This window comes from Euprymna scolopes, chromosome 4 (assembly GCF_053919585.1).
Source record: "Euprymna scolopes isolate OS-2025 chromosome 4, ASM5391958v1, whole genome shotgun sequence".
NCBI classification, from domain to species: domain Eukaryota; kingdom Metazoa; phylum Mollusca; class Cephalopoda; order Sepiida; family Sepiolidae; genus Euprymna; species Euprymna scolopes.
Genome location: NC_136485.1, coordinates 138,276,188 through 138,294,610, shown reverse-complemented (window position 1 = coordinate 138,294,610; position 18,423 = coordinate 138,276,188). Strand labels below are relative to the sequence as shown.

The window sequence follows — 18,423 nt, the reverse complement described above, 5'->3', positions numbered from 1 at the left end:
GTTTCTCGATTGTTGTAGACCATACTCTACATCTTTGGAAAGTATTGGAACACGTTAGTCACCAGTAAGCCATAACGCGTGAGGGTTCTCAGGATGAGTAAACGTAAAGAACTCTCTCAATTCGTCCGTGATAAGATTATTGCCGAGCACAAGAATGGAATTGGTTATCGGCGTATATCTGCTCAATTCAAAATCCCTGTAAGCACCATAGGAAACCTTATTAGTAGATTGTACGAAAAGTTCAGCAGCAACCGAGAACCACATGAAGCAAACTTCAGAAATATTTGGAAGAAGCAGGGATAGTAGTAACGAAACCAACGATTAGTAATGTACTCCGACGCAACGGTCTTAAATCGCGTACACCATTACTAAAAAAAATGTCATGTTAATGCTCGTCTGGAGTTTGCCAGAGACCACTTATTGAAAACAGATGATTACTGGAAGAATGTGATCTGGTCCGATGAGACGAAAGTGGAACTTTTCGGCATTAACCCTGTACGTCGAGTATGAAGAAGAGATGGCACAGCGCACGGTCCCAAGAACACCCTCCCCACTGTAATGTTTGGTGGTGGAAATGTCATGCTCTGGGGATGCTTCTCTTCAAATGCTACTGGGCCACTTCATATTATAGATGGAAAGATGAATGCAGGCAAATATCGGGAAATTCTTGAAAATAATCTCTTGCCTGCTTCCAATGCGTTAGGTATGCGACAGGGATGGATCTTTCAACAAGATAATGATCGGAAACATACTGCGATTGGTTCGTACAGAACAAAATAGATGTTCTTAAGTGGCCCAGTCAGTCCCCAGACTTAAATCCTATAGAAAATCTATGGAGAGAGCTCAAAATTATGGTCCACCAATGAGATCTACGTAATATTCAAGATTTGAAGAAAGTATGTGTTGAAGAGTGGGCCAAAATCTCGCCTGAATGTTGTCACAAATTAGTTTCGTCGTATAGAAAACGTTTTGAAGCTGTAATTGCCAATAAGGGGGTTTCAACTAAATATTAGATGAAATTGTGTTAGTGTGTCCAATACTTTTTTTCGGGCTATTCTCGTTTTTATTATATAATTTTTGTTATGCATTAAAAGGTTCCAATTTCTAGAGTTATTTGTGATTGTTAAATTAGTAACTATTTCTTGTTAAATTTTCGCGTCATTCGCCGCATAAAAAAATATGTTAAATAAAGAATAATGGGATGTGTCCAACACTTATTTTCCCCACTGTATATGCATCTATAATGAATGAATAAAAGTACGAACACAAGTGGTGGATAACTTTTCTCGTCATTTTTTTTTTCGGAGAATGTTCAATCGTTCATTGTGTCAATAGATAACGTGACGTGTTCGCACTTTTTCAAAAAATTGAGAAACTTTTATTTTTTGTTAACATGTAATATTAATATATGAAAATGGAAATGTATATTGAAAAGTAATTCGTTTTTCTCTCCTCTTCGTTTTTATACGGAGAAGAAATCCTGCCCGAAGTCATCGTCGACAATTTAAATTGTATTGATAAAATAGGTTGTGTTTATTTTTAGTCTTATTTTTCTTGCACGAACCATCAGAGAGGAAGTTTGTAAAAGAGATTCTACAAAAAGAAATGGCATCAAGTGTTAAAATGAGAAGTAAGTTTTCCATTTTGTCAGTTGACTCAGCAGACGACAACGGATGTTTACATCATTGTTAAGGATTTAAAATATAAAACGTTTCAGTTTTGGATTTTTTTTTATTTAGATAATGACTGAAGACTTGGATCATTCGGACTATGATTCTCGTCTTCGTATAAAGTGTTACAACGTTACGGCCGATGTAATCTCCAATCTTATTCTGGTGCAGCTTTTCAAACTCGGGACTCTTTATGGGCAAACGAAATACACTATCCGCATTCTGTTTTGACGCGCATGTAAATTACGTCCTTTAAAAATATAACAGATAAGATTGTTTTTATTTTACATGGTATAAGTCTTAGAACCACTCTCTCTCTCTCTCTCTCTCTCTCTCTCTCTCTCTTTCTCCGTCTCTCTATCTCCTCTTCTTCTCCCTCAATAAATAAATAAATAAATGTGTGTGTGTGCGCCATAAAAATATTTAGAAAATATACTTGTGAAAAGGATATGCACACACACACACACACACACACACACACATATATATGTATATATATATATATATATATATATATATATATATATATATATACTAGCAGTTCAGCCCAGCTTTGCTCGGGCCCTATGTACAGTTCATAACTTTATGTGCATATGTATATATTTAAAAGTGTGAATATGTACGGTAATGCCTTTCTATATAATAGGCTTCCTTAACTACCATAGAGAAAAGTTGGTAGAGACCGCAGAAATCGAATTTTTTAAAACTTTGGTACCAATTTTGACCCCTTAACATTTATTGCTTTGGGCTCAAATTAAATTAAAACGTTAAATCCATGTCCAAGTAACCTACATCTAAAATTTCAAGTATTTAGATCCAAAATTAGCGGCGGAGTTTGGTAGAGTCTGCAAAGGTCAACTCTGTCAACGTTGACTTCTTGGCAGCCAAATTCTCGCCCAAAAACTCATTACTGCATGTCTGAATACCCTTTATGTAAAATTTCAAATGTTTAGACCCAACATTGGCTTAATAGTTTGCTACAAACCGCAAAGGTAAAATCTTTTGAACGTTGACCCCTTGGAAGTCAAATTTTCAGAAAAAAAAAACGATTAAAAAGTGTGCCCTACTTGCACACACTTTATGTAAAATTTCAAATGTTTAGACCAAAAATTAGCTGAGTAATTTGGTAGAGACCGCATAGGTCAATTTTTTTTAAATTTGGACCCCAATTATGACCTCTTTACGTGTATTGTTTCGCGCTCAAATCAAACTAAGAAGTTGAACCTTGACCCCTTAACAGCCAAATTTCTGGCCGAAAACCGATTAAAAAGGTTTTCTCAAATCTCAATATCCCTTATGTCAAATCTCGAGCCTGTAGACCGAAAATTGACAGAGTTATTTAGTAGGGAAATATATACACACAGACAGACTGAGAGACACACACACACACACACACGGTTTTCACTTATATATATATATATATATATATATATATATATATATATATATATATATATAATTAGGTTGGTGCAAAAATAATGTCGTTTTCTTACGTTCAACTTCAAAAGATCATAACTTCTTTAAATAATAAATTTCTTAATCAAAATAAGAACAATTGGAATCGATACATTTTTGCCAACGAGAAACAAGTTTTATTATTCTATTAGCATAGAAATTTGGAGTTCTGGAAGCGATGAAGTAATTGAAGGCTGATTCGGCATCATCTCGGTTTTTGAAGCATTTTTCGCACAGGAAATTGTCGAGATGCTTAAAAAAGTGATAATCGATGGGCGAGAGGTCTGGTGAATATGGCAGATGAGGCAGAGTTTCGTAGCCCAAGTCGTTCAGTTTCTACAGGGTCAGTTGTGCAACATGCGGGCGAGCGTTGTCATGGTCCCATCATATTGATCAATCTCACGCACATACGTTGGAGCTTCTGGTGTATTTCGTAAATTTGTCGTAATCGTTTCACCTGGATTCAGGAAGCTGTGATGAATGAGACCGGCCGCAGACCACCAGTTAGCATAACCTTTTTTTTTTTAGCAATTTCGGCTTTGAGAAGTGTTGTGGAGCTTCTCCGGCATCCAACCACTGTGTCGAACGTCGCCGGTTATCGTTGAGGATCAACTTCTCATCATACGTCACAATCCGCTCGAGAAATAGGTCGTTTTTATTGCGCAGAAGGAGCATAAAAACATCTGAAAACGACGTTTTTATTATTATTATTATTATTATTATTATTATTATTATCATTATTATTATTATTATTATTATTATTATTATTATAGTTATAGTTCAATTCATTTATCCAACATTTTTTGTGATAGTGGTCCTAGGTAGCCATACTTATAGATTTTGGGGAGGAGTTTGAGGTAGTTTGTATGGAGATTAAGTACTGTAGTTATTGTTCTAAGTTGGAGTATTTGTTTTTTTAGGGTATTATAGATCAGTTTAGGCGGAAGGCTATATTGGGGTGTCATACTCTAAGGCATGCGTCTATACACATAAGGTATCGGTCAGTTATACATTTCCATGCGTACTTACCTGTGCAGGTGTAAATCCACATAGTTATATGTAAGCAATTTCCGTGTTAAGTCGTTGAGGTTGCATGTAGGATGTGCTGGGGTTGGGCAGGAGGTTGGCTAGGGGGAGTGGAATTGATGCCGATTATTGGGTGGTTATGTGGGATAAGGTTATGTGGTGTTTAGTGTTAGTGGTGATTGGGGGTATGTGTTATTTTGTTGGATTTAGGGTGATTCTTAGGGGGAGGGGGTAAGATGGTGTTGGGGGGAATTGGTTAAGGGGGTTTAGTTGAGTATATGCCATGGTAGTTTGGTGAATGTGGTGGGTGGTTGTATTGGATGTATAATTTAGGGGATTTAGGGTGGTGTTGTCTAAGGGATGTTTTAGAAAGGTGTATAGTTGCTAAGGAGGTGGGATTTGTAATGCCTACAGTTTATGGTGGTTTCCTGTTTTTTGTTTCGTAATTTGTCTCTGTCTTTAAAATTGGAGATTAGGAGTTTCTCGTTTAGGCAGAGGAGACATGGGGAGTTTAGGGATTTACATGTGCTAGATTTTCTAAGGATTTCCCATTTAATGATTGGTGTAAGATTATTTTGATTTAGATGTAGATAGTAGGTAGTTAGTGAGGTTTTGTTAGGGTGGTTTGGGTTTGTGAAGGAGCATTTATGTACTCTGAATCTATCCTTAAATGAGGTGCCGGTCAGGCCAATATAATATTTTTTGTCGTTTGGGTTTTCTTTAGGTGTGATTGTAGCTTTATATACTACTTCTGTTTGTAGGCATTGTTAATTAAGTGGGCATTCCGTTTTGTGTGTGCAGTTGCACTTGCTCTTGTTGGTGTTGTTTGTATGTTCATCTTTGTTAAGTATTTTTCTGTTATGTTTCTTGATTATTTGTTCTAGGGTGTCCGTACAACTGTAGCTGAGTTTAATTGTGTTTTTGTTGAAGATTTTGTGTAGTACATGGCTGGGCGGGAAGTGGTTGTTTATTAGTTGGAAGAATTTTGTGCCAAGCTTTGTTTTGACCATTGTATTGAAGGGGGGGGTTGAACCAAATTATTTTCCTAGTTCTATTTCTCTTGTTTGCGGTATTGGGTGGGTTAGGTTTAATGTAATTAAAGGTGGTGTTTGGGTGACCACTTTCCTTAAGTGTATTTTCGTTGAAGGGTTTGTGTTTGTTAAAAATTTCGAGTTTGGCGGAATTGGTGCTAAGTATTTTTTCGATAGATGTGAGGATGTGTTAAATTATATGTTTTGGGTGGTTTGATAGTGGGTGTATAGAGAGTGGGTAAGTATTGTCTTTGGTGTAGGGTTCGTATGTGTTGCTTGAGAGGTTGAGAGTTATATCGAGAAAGTTGACGGTTTTTATAGTTAAGGTTTTCTTTATCTTTATCACATTTGGGGCCATTTGAGTTTTCAACTATTATGAGGCCTATGTTTTTGTTATTTATAGTGTTAGTTAGGTTGTATAGAATGAAGAGACCGACAAGATCAGTTGCTTCTGCTGAGTCTGCCGTTCCCATTGAGAGGTCGAATGATCCGGATTGGTTCTTCTTAGTCTATTGGGTGCCTTGGTTAATTAGGACTGTTTTTCTGGACTTTTTTATAATGTCCATTTCGGATGGTTGTAGGTCGGAGAGTAGAGAGGCAAATTCCAAGGCTTTGTCAAACAGTTCTTTTGATATGAAAGGATAGTAGCTTTCATTATCGAACTGGATGAAGGCGGCCTTCTTTTTATTTTGGATGTTGTTGAACCATTCTATGCTGTCCTTAGTATTAATCCACCGGTTTAGTTCGTATTTGGTTTTAATTTGCAAGTTAATTCTTTCTAGTATTCTTTTGCTAATTTTTCCTATTTCGGGCTTAGTAGGGTTTATGAGTCTATTTTGAGGTTTTACCCCGAAGGTGGGTTTGTGGTTCTTAAGCATTATGTAGGCTTCTTTGTTCGCTAGTTTTCCGACTCTGTTGCTAATGTTAAGTGTGTCAGTTATGTTTTTGCTATCTAAATTGATGTCTTTGATTAGATCTATATCCGATTTTTTATAGTTGGTGATGATGTTTTCTTTAAGCAGTTTTAGGTATTTTTGTTTTTGGATTTTGTAGAAGTTTTGTGTCTTGTCAGCTTTGACATAAAGTAATTTGGAGGAGTTGATGTTTTTGACTAGTTTGTCTAGGTGGTGTTGGAATGGGTTTTTTCTGTGGTGAAAGGATACTTTGTTGGTAAGTTCCATGAGATCTGTTTCGAAGTTGTGGAGTAGATCAACAATTGGGGCTGTATCCTGATTGACGAATCCGTGGTAGTCCTTGTGGTTGTTCCTTTCGTCTTTTCCTTTTAGAAAGAAATATGCTTTCCATCGATTCCTTCTGATTAGTTCTTCCATTCTTAGGACTCGAATTTTAAAGTAACCCCTTCCTCCTACCCCCACATATCTCCCTCCCCCTCCATGTATCCCTATGCCCTCAGCCACACCAGAGATGAACTTCCCAGATCCGCCACAACCACCTAATGTCCTTAAACTCCAAAACTAAAACATTACCGACATACCAAATACCCCCTCCCACCTTTCCCCCTTGTTCCCTTCTTCTTTTTGCGCTTTCCTCGCACCTCTCCCCTGACATCATTCACTCTTTCATTCCACCATAAGCGAACATTTCTGTAAAAGTTTGAGGAAGCTACATGACGGCAAAAAAGTCGATCGTGTAGCTGAAACAATAATGTAACTTAACAGAAAAATACGGTAATAATAAATAAAACGTATATATATATATATATATATATATATATATATATATATATATATATATATATATATATATATAGTTAGTTAGTTATAAAATATATATGGCGATTAAGCTACACTGAATATTCCGCGTTTCATCCACTCTAGCCTGAAGAATCCTAGAGTGGATGAAACGCGGAATATTCAGTGTAGCTTAATTGCCATATATATTTTATAACTAACTAACTAGCTCTACCTACGTATTGAGCACTTTTGAAGTAAATACTTAAAGTTTAAGCATAAATTTATACTTTCGTATATTAATTTTATGTGAGTAAATGAATTAGTTATATAGTTATATATGAAGTGCTCAATACGTAGGTAGAGCTAGTTACAACGTACATACTTCCTGTGTGTGTGTGGTGTGTGTGTGTGTGTGTGTGTGTGTGTGTGTGTGTGATGTCTGTTTTCGTGTCCAATGTTAGGGATAGTATATATAATTTTCGTTGCGTGTGTGTGTGTGCGTTTTAACACATATAATAAACAGATATAGATACCTTCAACAACTGTTCAACAAACGGGACAATAATACTTTACAACCAGCTCCTCTGGGGAACGAATAAACATCTTTTAGGAGGTTATTGTTCTGGAACTCGCGGCAGTTATTCCTCAGAATCTTGCTTTCAGGTACCTACAATACCGTCTAGAAGTCAAACTTTAGAAAGCGTGCGTTGGGCAGACAGATAAACTCAAATTAACATAACGAAAACAACTATTACGTTGAAAACGCTTTATTAATTAGGTAAAAATATCTGAAACAAAAACAAAACAAATAGTTAAAAGGAGAAAACATAATTAAACAAAAGGAAATAATACATGAAAATAATTATGTTTTGGACAGGCTTCCAAATTAACAGATTCTGGGATATCTTATCATTTTCAATCAACTGTTAGGTGAAAGTCCGTAACAGTTAGAAAAGTGTCTTTTCTCCATTAAATTGTTAGGTGAAAGTCTAGAGCGGCTAAAAAATGTCCTTTCCTTTTTTTATTATTATTAAATCGTTAGGCGAAAGTATGGAGTGGTTAGAAAATGTCTTTTCTTTTTTCTTTTTTTTATTAAATCGTTAGGTGAAAGTATGGAGCGGTTAGAAAATGTCTTTTTCTTTTTATTAAATCGTTGGGTGAAAGTATGGAACAGTTATGTCTCTTTTTTACAAAGGTTGTTATTCTAATGCGGCGCATAAAATACCCAAGCACCCATGAAATAAAAATAATAGAAGTCTGAGAAAAGATATAAGTTCTGTGCAAACGAAGAAGGAAATAATAAATTAGAATTTCTACAAATTAAATATGGAAGTCACACACTAGATTAAATAAACAGAAACAGGGTTTCGAGTTCTTCATAGAAGGAATAGCCAGGTAAAGGAATAATAGGATGTTCTAAACGTACCTCATGGCTTAAACGGGGAAAGCCCAGTTTATGGAGTCGAGTAAAGTCCGTCCGTATGTTTCAAATTCCGCGGGGAAAAGAAGGAAGGCCAGAATCGCAAAACGAGACTAGCGCGCGATCGCGTGGGAACATGGAGTTCTCGAAAGATAGCGATATGACATTTTTTCCTTTTCTTTTTTTTTTATTTGGAATGCCTAAACGGCTAAGCTTTCCATTAACGAAAGATCAGGAAGGGAAGAAATAAGAAAGAAAACTATATAAGAAAACTCGCACAGAGATGAATGAGAACGAGGCACGAGGCACCGGTGCTCTTAAAGCGTGTGTCCCTTGTTAAAAAACGAGCCCGGTTTGGAGACAGAACAGTTGTATTCATGTCCAAAAAGAAGGGCGGAGGGACATACTTCTTTTGTCGATGGGTTTAGAGTTACGCTTCTGAAAAAATCTGCAATGAGACTTCCTAAGGAACGACAATCGATACTCAGGTTATTAATTTCAACTCTACCAATCTCCTCCGACAATTTTGGGTCTAAACACTTGAAATTTTAGATATAGGTCCCTTGGACATGGATCTAACTTAATAACTTGATTTGAGTCCAAAACAATAATTGTTAAGGGGTCATAATAGGGGTCAAAGTTTAAAAAAAATTAACCGTTTGTTTTTGTGCTCAACATACACCTCCAAACACTCGGACAACGCCGGGCTGAAATGCTAGTCAGAAATAAAAAAACAAAATTTACTTTTTTTTACTTTGCCTCATTACCTTTTGGTTAGACCAAAAATAACGTTCATTGTTCATTACAGAAACGGCTTTCGTAAGCTTTCTCGTTTCATTTTCCACGTATTCGAGCAAACATCAGCTGCTAGTATTGTATTTGCGCAGCGCTTAAAAGAATGGCAATAAACTGATGCATAAAGATATAGCAATATATTTTCATTGACGGTTACGATGATGGTTAGTTGTCAGCAAGGGAAACGCATGCACAGGAATTCGACTGGGTTATTCTTGGGCCAAATAGTCAATTATTCATTTTGTTATTATATAACCATTTGTGACAACATCAACCCCCCCCCTCTGGATGGCAGAGTCACTGTAGCCATACCTCAAGATCGTTTCAAATGAATTGACACCTATGTATACTTTTTGTCGAAAATGACCTTTCAAACATCCATCATTTCAATTATCTTTTTGACAAATGACTATGTTCGCTGTTTCTTCCCAGGCAGGTGCTTGGTGTTAGGTTAATTATTTTTATTCAAATGACCTTTTGGTGCATTTTATAATTATTCTATCTAGTTTCTTTGCATATTGTTGCCAAGTGTACCTATTCCTGTCAAAAACTGTCGAGATATGTAGCATGATGTCAGATTCATAATCCTTATTGTACGTATTTTTGTCAAAAATGAGTTCTTGGTATATACGGCCTGAATATTGAAAATTAGTATTATAGCAATATTTGAATGTTTTTAAGTATGCTTAAATCAATAGCGATTGCTATTTTCATGGTAAGTGCTCGACTGAGCTTGAATCTATGATCTCACCCTGGCAAACCTTCACAAAAAAAACATTCCTGTAGCTACATCCACTATCAACAATTTCCCTATCTATACCTAAATATTAAATTCCCTATCTATACTTGAATCAAATTCCATAAACAAAACTTCTTTTATAAAACTAACAGCCTGTGGAACTCTGTTCCGCTGTCTTGCTTTCCAGCTGACTACAATATGGCCATTTTCAAGTCCAATGTAAAAAAGTTCTTGTTGAGCCGTGCCCTTAAATAATCAAATTCTACCCAATTTTCTCCATTAACGTTTACTACACTGTCCCGGTGACCTCCATATACTCATTAACCCGTATCCTCTGGTGGCCCGCAAGCCTTTATAATTTGTGATTTATAAAAAAAAAACTAAAAGATTTATGATTTTTAAATGGTCATTTATTATATCGTATTCTTTTTTCTTTTTTTTTTTAGGTGTGTTTTTGATACTTGTGATGACTCTCAACTGTGTTTCCCTGATCATGGCAACTGTGGTGATGAATATACGTAAACACGCTGACGAAAAACTCTGCCCAAAGGTGCCACCGTGCCTGCTCTGGATGTGTAAGACGTGCTTGAGTACGTTCACTATTACCAGACTGCGAGACTGGCAGCATCCGATCGTGTCGTGTGAAGAGATGCGTGGATCAAGGATCCTAGCGGAGTCCCTCAGCGACCTGCTAGAAATGACAGAGGCTAACACCACAGACTTCCCAAGCTGCCCCGAATACGATAAATGTTCACACGACGGAGATACGCCGCCGAAAAGGAAGATATGCTGCTACCCAACTGATTACCGGTCAAGTTATGACACTGATAGTGTAACTAATATGGGCATTGTGTCGCTAACCAGAAGAAAATATGAGTGGTATTACTGTGCAGAGGTGGTTGATAAGTTCTCGTTTTTTATCTACGGTGTAATTATGGGCATCACCATCCTCACTAGTCTGGTTATCGTTCCTTACACACATGCGAACAGTTATAACTGATTCTGAACACTCACAGTTAAAACATTATATACACAAAAAGCGGAAACTATTTATTATTGTTAACATAATACTGAAACTAAATGAAATGTTATGGTTGTAATTTTTTGCACGCACGAAGAATGGTTATTTCAATAATAGTTTTAAGAAATTATCTGATTTGAAAAAACAGAAAAGAAAGCGAAACAAAATAGATTATTGATCTTAATTACGTAAAGACGCTTAATTCTAAATTTTACTTCGTTTTGTTTTTCAAGAAGAGATACAAGCAGAAGAATTGAAAACAAAATGGAGAATTTTCTTAAAATAAACTTGATTTTTTTTTTCAATTAAAAACAACTTTTTTCTATGACTAAATCAACATTTTAATTGCTACTCACATCTTTTAGTTATTTTTTTTAAATAGCTAGAATGAGTAGAAATTAATTTGCAAAATCGTTCGCTGAGTTTTTTTATACGTTTTCCTAGCCTCTGTCTTAAGTGATTATTTCTGTCTAATAACAAAACCGGAAGTAGTTGAGCAGATGAGTGACTTCCTACTTTGTTTGAGCGGAAGTGACTTGTATTTTTTATTATCGACTGATTTCTGATTTCTTTTGTTATTTTTAGTTCGAAATGAAATCAACATACGGAGAAATATAATACGCCGCAGGGTTATACAAGATATCCCAGATATGTCAGCTACATTGACATTTATCAGTGCCCAGCAACTGCTGGGCTAGCTATAGCATATAGAGTGTCATGTACAGTTGTGTTTTAAGATACGTCAAGCTATAGCTGCAGGAAGCTTCTGATCGATTTACAGAGCCTCCGATCGAAGGTAGTTCGAACTCAGCCGTTTCATCTATTTAGACGAACCCTCATATCTTAGATGGGCATAAATATTCATCTTTCATGAATTTACCATGTCATCTCGATATGGATTTTTAGTGGCGTGCAAGTGACTCTCGTCTGTCGGTCGGTCGGTCTGTCTGTTTGTCCGTAACACTTTTGTGCTTGGCCTTTTTGGTTAAGATCAAAGGTCTGTTGTTAATAGATGCTGTTTTTAGCTTCTTAAGCTTTTATTGGCCTTTTGGCCAAGATCAAAGTGTAGCATCTGTTCTTACTACATGCAGTACTTATGTTTGTAAATTTGTGGTATAAAGTGGGGGATCACTTTTCTGCATCAATTTAATGTAAAATGATCACCCACTTTACAACCAGTCAGTCTCAAAGCCATTCAAGCCATTCTCCAGATCACTCAAGTTGTTTTTGAAGGATTCCAGTTATTTTTAAGCATTCAAGTCATTCTTAAGGTCATTCAATTGATCTTTAAGTTCATTAAAGTCATTCTAAGTCATTTACTTTTTATTCATTTAAGTCATTTCAGCCCATTTTTCGGTCATTTTAGTTTTATCTTTAAGAATTTCATGTTAATGCTACATTCACGCATTCATTCATTACACGAGAGCACGCGACTAATGGCTATCGGCCTTGTTTTCTGTTTTCGGAATTTGGGGGACACAAGACATTTTTTTTTTAGTTGAGTGGATTAGATAAAATATGGAAAAAAAAATTATCATCATGGTAAAGAGCTTAATGAATTTAATTTTTGAATGATACCGGTTTTATCGAGTTAGAATTCTTATTTCATCAAATACAAAAACTTGAAATTTTCCTATGAACATTGGAACACTCTGTGTTAGAGCCTTTTTTTTTCAGACTCCCAAGTTAATAATTCGCTTTTCTCATAACCGTACGTGAATGACTATTACAGTCAATATATCCTAACCTTCTTCAGGTACTGCTGAAGAATCAGAAGCATATGCAGTGTAACCAGGATATAAGAGACCCAAATATAAGCAAAACGGATATAAGAGAGATTTTCTCTGGTCCTAAACTAGAGCCTGTGTTGATGTACAGTGTAACCCGGATATAAGAACCTCGGATATAAGTGTAATCCGTATATAAAAGAGTTGTAGGAACCGGAGAGGTCTCTTATATCCGGGTTATCTTTGTTAGTTATATTATTATTATAATTATTACTTTATTAATATTATTACCATTATTATCATCATCGTTGTTATTGATATTAATATTATGCTATTATTACTAGTAGTAGTGCCTCTACTATTACAATAATAATAATAATAATAATAATAATAATAATAATAATAATAATAATAATAATTATAGCAGCAGCTAAGGTAATCTCTTCCATGACTGCGTGTTGATTTAGTTTCGAAATGACGTGTTTATAAGAAATCAGATCTTAGTCAGAAATAAAAAGTGCAATTAACTTCCGTTTAAACGAAGAAAAAAGTCACCAATCTCTTTTACAACATCCGGTTTTATATTTAAAGAAAATGGCGACCTGTGAAGGCGACCAGGACGAGATATAATCCAACACTGATACACGTTGTTATCTTCCTCTTCTTTCATTTTTATCTTGGAAAAAATTTATTGGCCAATATTTTCCTTCATATTTTCTTGCTCTTTATCATGGCCAACAAATTAACAACTATATCGATGCATGCAAAACAAGCATAATGCATTCAGACTTTCCAAACATTTACTCATTATGCTGATTAAACTAAACACGAAAAGATGAAGAAAAAGAAAGCTCCAAAATCATTTTGCTAAAATACTCTTTAGTTACGAAAACAAAAATGAAACCCTTGCAGACTCGTTTAATATTTTTTGTTTAACGCTTTTCTTCTAATTTTTCTCTAGAATGACTTTAATTTAATTTGCTCCAAGTTGCTTGATTTTCGGTTAATTTACGCTGTTTACGTTTAATTTAAGTTGCTTTCGTTTAATTTAAGTTGCTTTCGTTTAATTTGCGTTCTTTTCGTTTAATTTACGTTACTTTAGTTTAATTTGCGTTGCTTTCGTTTAATTTGCATTGTTTTCGTTTAATTTGCGTTGCTTTCGTTTAATTTGCGTTGCTTTCGTTAAATTTAAGTTGCTTTTGTTTAATTTAAGTTGCTTTCGTTTAATTTGCGTTGCTTTCGCTTAATTTTCTGTTGTTTTCGTTTAATTTAAGTTACTTTCGTTTAATTTGCGTTGCTTTCATGTAATTTATGTTGCTTCCGTTTAATTTATATTGCTTTCAATTAATGCTATAAAATGAGAAATTAAACTTCTTTCAAAATATTTTAATACTTATTTTAATAATTATTGGCTGTAAAAAACGCATATACTGGAAATCGCAAAAAAATGTCAACAAATACTTGATATGAATGAAATAATGTGATTGAAGCAGTTTTCAAGATTTTTTTTTACAATGAGATCATATACTTTTCTGCCGAAAATGGGTTGAATAAATGTTTTTCATATTAAGGAAAAAAAAACAAAATACGTTTTGAGAAAACATATTTCATCTTCTATCTTACTTATCTACACGTATTTCTTTGAAATATAAAAAAAATATACAAAGTTTAGTATGTATCTTTAAAATTGCTAAGATCTGTTCATTATTTATATATTTCATGTAATAGATGAACCGTAAATTCAAAATTAAAAAAAAAAACAGACGCAGTGATTTCTAGATGATACAGACGCCGTGAAATCAAAATTATAAAGACGCAGTAAATTTAGATAAATAAAAACATTGTAACTACGCACTAAATTTTTTTTTTTAATTCATACAGACCCAACGGTTTCAAAATCATACAAACGCACTAAATTCAAAGTAATACTGACGCAGTACATTCAAAAGTACACATGCGCAACAAATTCGTATTAACACGTACGACGTAATCTAAGAATACTTTTTTTTTGTTAGTAGTCCATCGTGTTCGAAGAAGACTCTTTGTTTAAGCAACTCATCCGTGTTTTCGGAGGTGGCTGCCCAACCCCGTGCTGGAGGCACAGGATCTGGCACAGTAGGGACACCGAAAGTCTGTAGTTTGTATCATTGCTGTTGATGATTTATTGCTGTTGATGATTTATGGCTGTTGATGATTTATTGCTGTTGATGATTTATTGCTGTTGATGATTTACGACTGTTGATGATTTATGGCGCTGATCTTTGGCAGCAATTAACATCTGGCGACGAGGATCCTCAAAGATGGCAGTAGCTTTGTGCTCGCCAGTTTGATCGATCACTGGCAGTCTTGCAATTCCTTTTATATTTACACAGTAAATTCAAAACTATACAGACGCATTGGATCCTGAATCATACAGACTCAGTACATTCAAAATCATGCGGACACAATAAATTCAAAATTATACACGTGCATTTAATTCCTATTAATAAATACTGAATAAGTTCAGAATAATATTGACACAGTAAATTCAATATTATACATACGCACTGAATTGAAAACCATATGGATTCAGTATATTTAAAATTATATAGATGCAGTTAATATAAGTCATAATGGCTCAGTAAATTCAAAGTAATTACGCACGTATTGAACACAAATCATAATGACGTAGTAAATTTAAAGTAACACATATACAGTAAATTCAAAATCATATGGATGCAGTAAATTAAAAGTAATACATTCGCACTAAAATCAAAATAATACAGATACACTAAATTTGAAACCGTACAGACGCAGTGATTTCGAAATAATAAAGACGAGATAATTGTAAAGTAATACAGACTCAGTAAAACCATACATTCATACGGTGAACATAAAAAGCATAAAAATAGGAAATGTAAGGAATTACAAAATCATGCGCACGCAACATATTCAAAGTAATACGAGCGCAACAAGTTCAAAATCATACAGGCGCGTTGAATACGTCTTATTGATCTTAATATTTGAAATTTAATATTTTGAAACACGTTTAACATTTTAATAAACTAATACTATATCTTTATTCTGGTGTCTTACGCCAGTAAGAAAGTTCGTTGGGTAAATTAATAAACTGAACGCAATTACAGTGTATCCCGGATATAAGAGACTCGAATATAAGAAAAAACGGATATAAGGGAGATTTTCTCTGGTTCCAAATTAGAGCTTACGATAATATACAGTGTAACCCGGATGTAAGAAACCCGAATATAAGTCTAACCCGGATATAAAAGAGCTGTAGGGACCGGAGAAGTAGTCTCTTATATCCGGGTTGTACTGTATATTAGCTAACTACTAAGATATTCAATAGCTAAAGAAAGTGATTTCACAAGAAAATGGTTTATTCAAATAATTTAATAATAATTTAGCATCATTAATCCTGAAAGTAATAATCTCTCCCAATTAAGTGATATCCTAATTGTTTATACATTGGTTAAAAAATGTATCTACGTCTATGAAAATATGTTGTTTTTTTTTTTAACAAATAGATTGAACAATACATGTTTGCAGACTTAATTCACGCATATAAGTGTTTGAGAGAAAAAGGAATCGTTCTAGAAATAACATTTTAAAAAAAAATAGTAATTAATGATCGGATGTTTCTTCAAATTGTTTTATCAATATTTCGAGTAGGGGTGCGAATTGTTTGTTTTTTTTTTCTTATTTTGTTTTGTTTGTACTGTTTATGAATATTTCAAGTGTGAACGCTACAAAAGTGAAAGATATAATAGTGAGAAAAGAAAAATGCATTCAATAATGATGTTAATAAAGATTTTAATATTGACAAAATTTACATTTCTTTCTTTTAACATTTAGATTCACGTTATTTACATCTTTATCGTCCTGCAAATGATATATATATATATATATATATATATATATATATATATATATATATATATATACATATATATAGAGAGAGATATATAATTATATATACATATATATATCATTTGTGTATATATATACATATATATATCATTTATATATATATCATTTATGTGTATATATATAATTTTTGTATACATGTATATCATTCATTTATATATATATATCATGTATGTATATATATATCATTTATGTATATATATATATATCATTTATGTATATCATTTATATATATATATAAATTATATATATATATAAATGATATATATATATCATTTATATCTAAATAACAATAATAAATAATAAATTTGACTTTGTTATATTGTATTATTTGTTATTATATATCATTGTTATGATGCTCTATTTGCGTGTGATTCTGGTTCATTCTGAGTTTGAAAATTGAATAAAATGCTTATATATATATATATATATATATATATATATATATATATATATATATATATATATATATATATATATATATAATTCATTTATAAAAACAAACAAATGATACATTTGTGCATACATGTTTCTGTAATTTCCCGTTTCAGAGAAATCACGTCATCAAGTCAAGGATATATTTTTTGGTAGACACATGTTGTTTCAATGGATGTACTTCTAGGAAACGAAATCAAACTACCACTATATATATATATATATATATATATATATATATATATATATATATATATATATATATATATAGTCTGTTTTTTATACAAACATTATTGGTTACATATGTGCATACATGTTTCAGTAGAATCTCAATTCAGAGAGACCCACCTCATCAGACCGGAAAAGAAAACAGTATTCAAACGAAAATAAATGTTTATTCATTTTGCGTATAAGAAAAATGCATCCGTCTGTGATTTTCACTCTGAAAGAATAAGGGTGTGGGGGATGTATAGTTTGTGAATGCTGTCATTAGAGGTTTGGAGGGATGCGTGATAAAAAGGAGTAGAGGTAAAGGGGGAAAGAGAAGGAAAGTACGATCCCGCCTGGTGAAGCTGTCGCAGCGTGGCAGTATCGGTTTCATTCTAACCACACGGTTGTCTTTCGGCCTAAGTGTTTGTTGTGATATGGGGAAATATTATACTCTCATCTATGCCGTTTCCCTATTTTAAGATTTTCTGGCTGTTTTTTTTTATTTCCGGTGGTGCATTCCTTACTCAACTATTTTACTGATAAGTTCTATTTATTTACGTATTCATTTTATTCACAGCTTTTATTTATTCATTAATTTCTCGTTTTTATTTATTTATGTATTCATTTATTAGCTTATTTATTTCAAAATAATATTCGTCTACACGATCAAATAAACAAATGTACAGACTTATTTATATGATTTTAAATATAGGTGGCATCATGGGAGTTACAGTTTTCACTTTAACGTGTCCGACATAAGTACACACACAAAACTTTTCATACACATATGTAATCAATAATGTTTGTATAATAATATACTTGCTCTGTCTTCCATTGAGCACTCTTTAATAATCACACGGGTTTCAGTGGATTTACATCTGGGAAACCAATCTATACAACCATTATATATATATATATATATATATATATATATATATATATATATATATATATATATATATATATATTAAATGAAAGATGAGGGATAAAAGTTATATACTAGGTGTCCTAAAATGATCTGACACATATGTAGGTCAAAAGAATTAACAATTAACGAAAATATTTTTGTAATCAACACAAAAAGACATTTTATTTGACACAGTCTTAAATATTAAATCAACCAAACGGTTCCCACCATTCTTAACACACGATTGTAGACGTTTACAGAAGTTTTCAATAACTCGAAGGAATTGCAGCAATTTTAGAACGAATAGCTTGTTTTAATTCCTCAAGAGATCGAGTTCGGTGGCTGAATACTTTTGACTTCCTATATTCC

The 18,423-nt window shown here is 33.5% G+C and overlaps 1 protein-coding gene across 1 annotated transcript in view; it reads left to right on the top strand.

The window, feature by feature from the left end:
• LOC145269416 (neuronal acetylcholine receptor subunit alpha-5-like) overlaps positions 1-11,202 on the top strand; it is a 315,989-nt gene extending 304,787 nt beyond the window's left edge. Inside the window, exon 6 of the mRNA XM_080125103.1 lies at positions 10,277-11,202. Within this exon, the coding sequence (XP_079981229.1) occupies positions 10,277-10,830 (554 nt within the window). The 3' untranslated portion in view covers positions 10,831-11,202. The remainder of the gene's footprint in view (positions 1-10,276) is intronic.
• Positions 11,203-18,423: the final 7,221 nt, after the last annotated feature.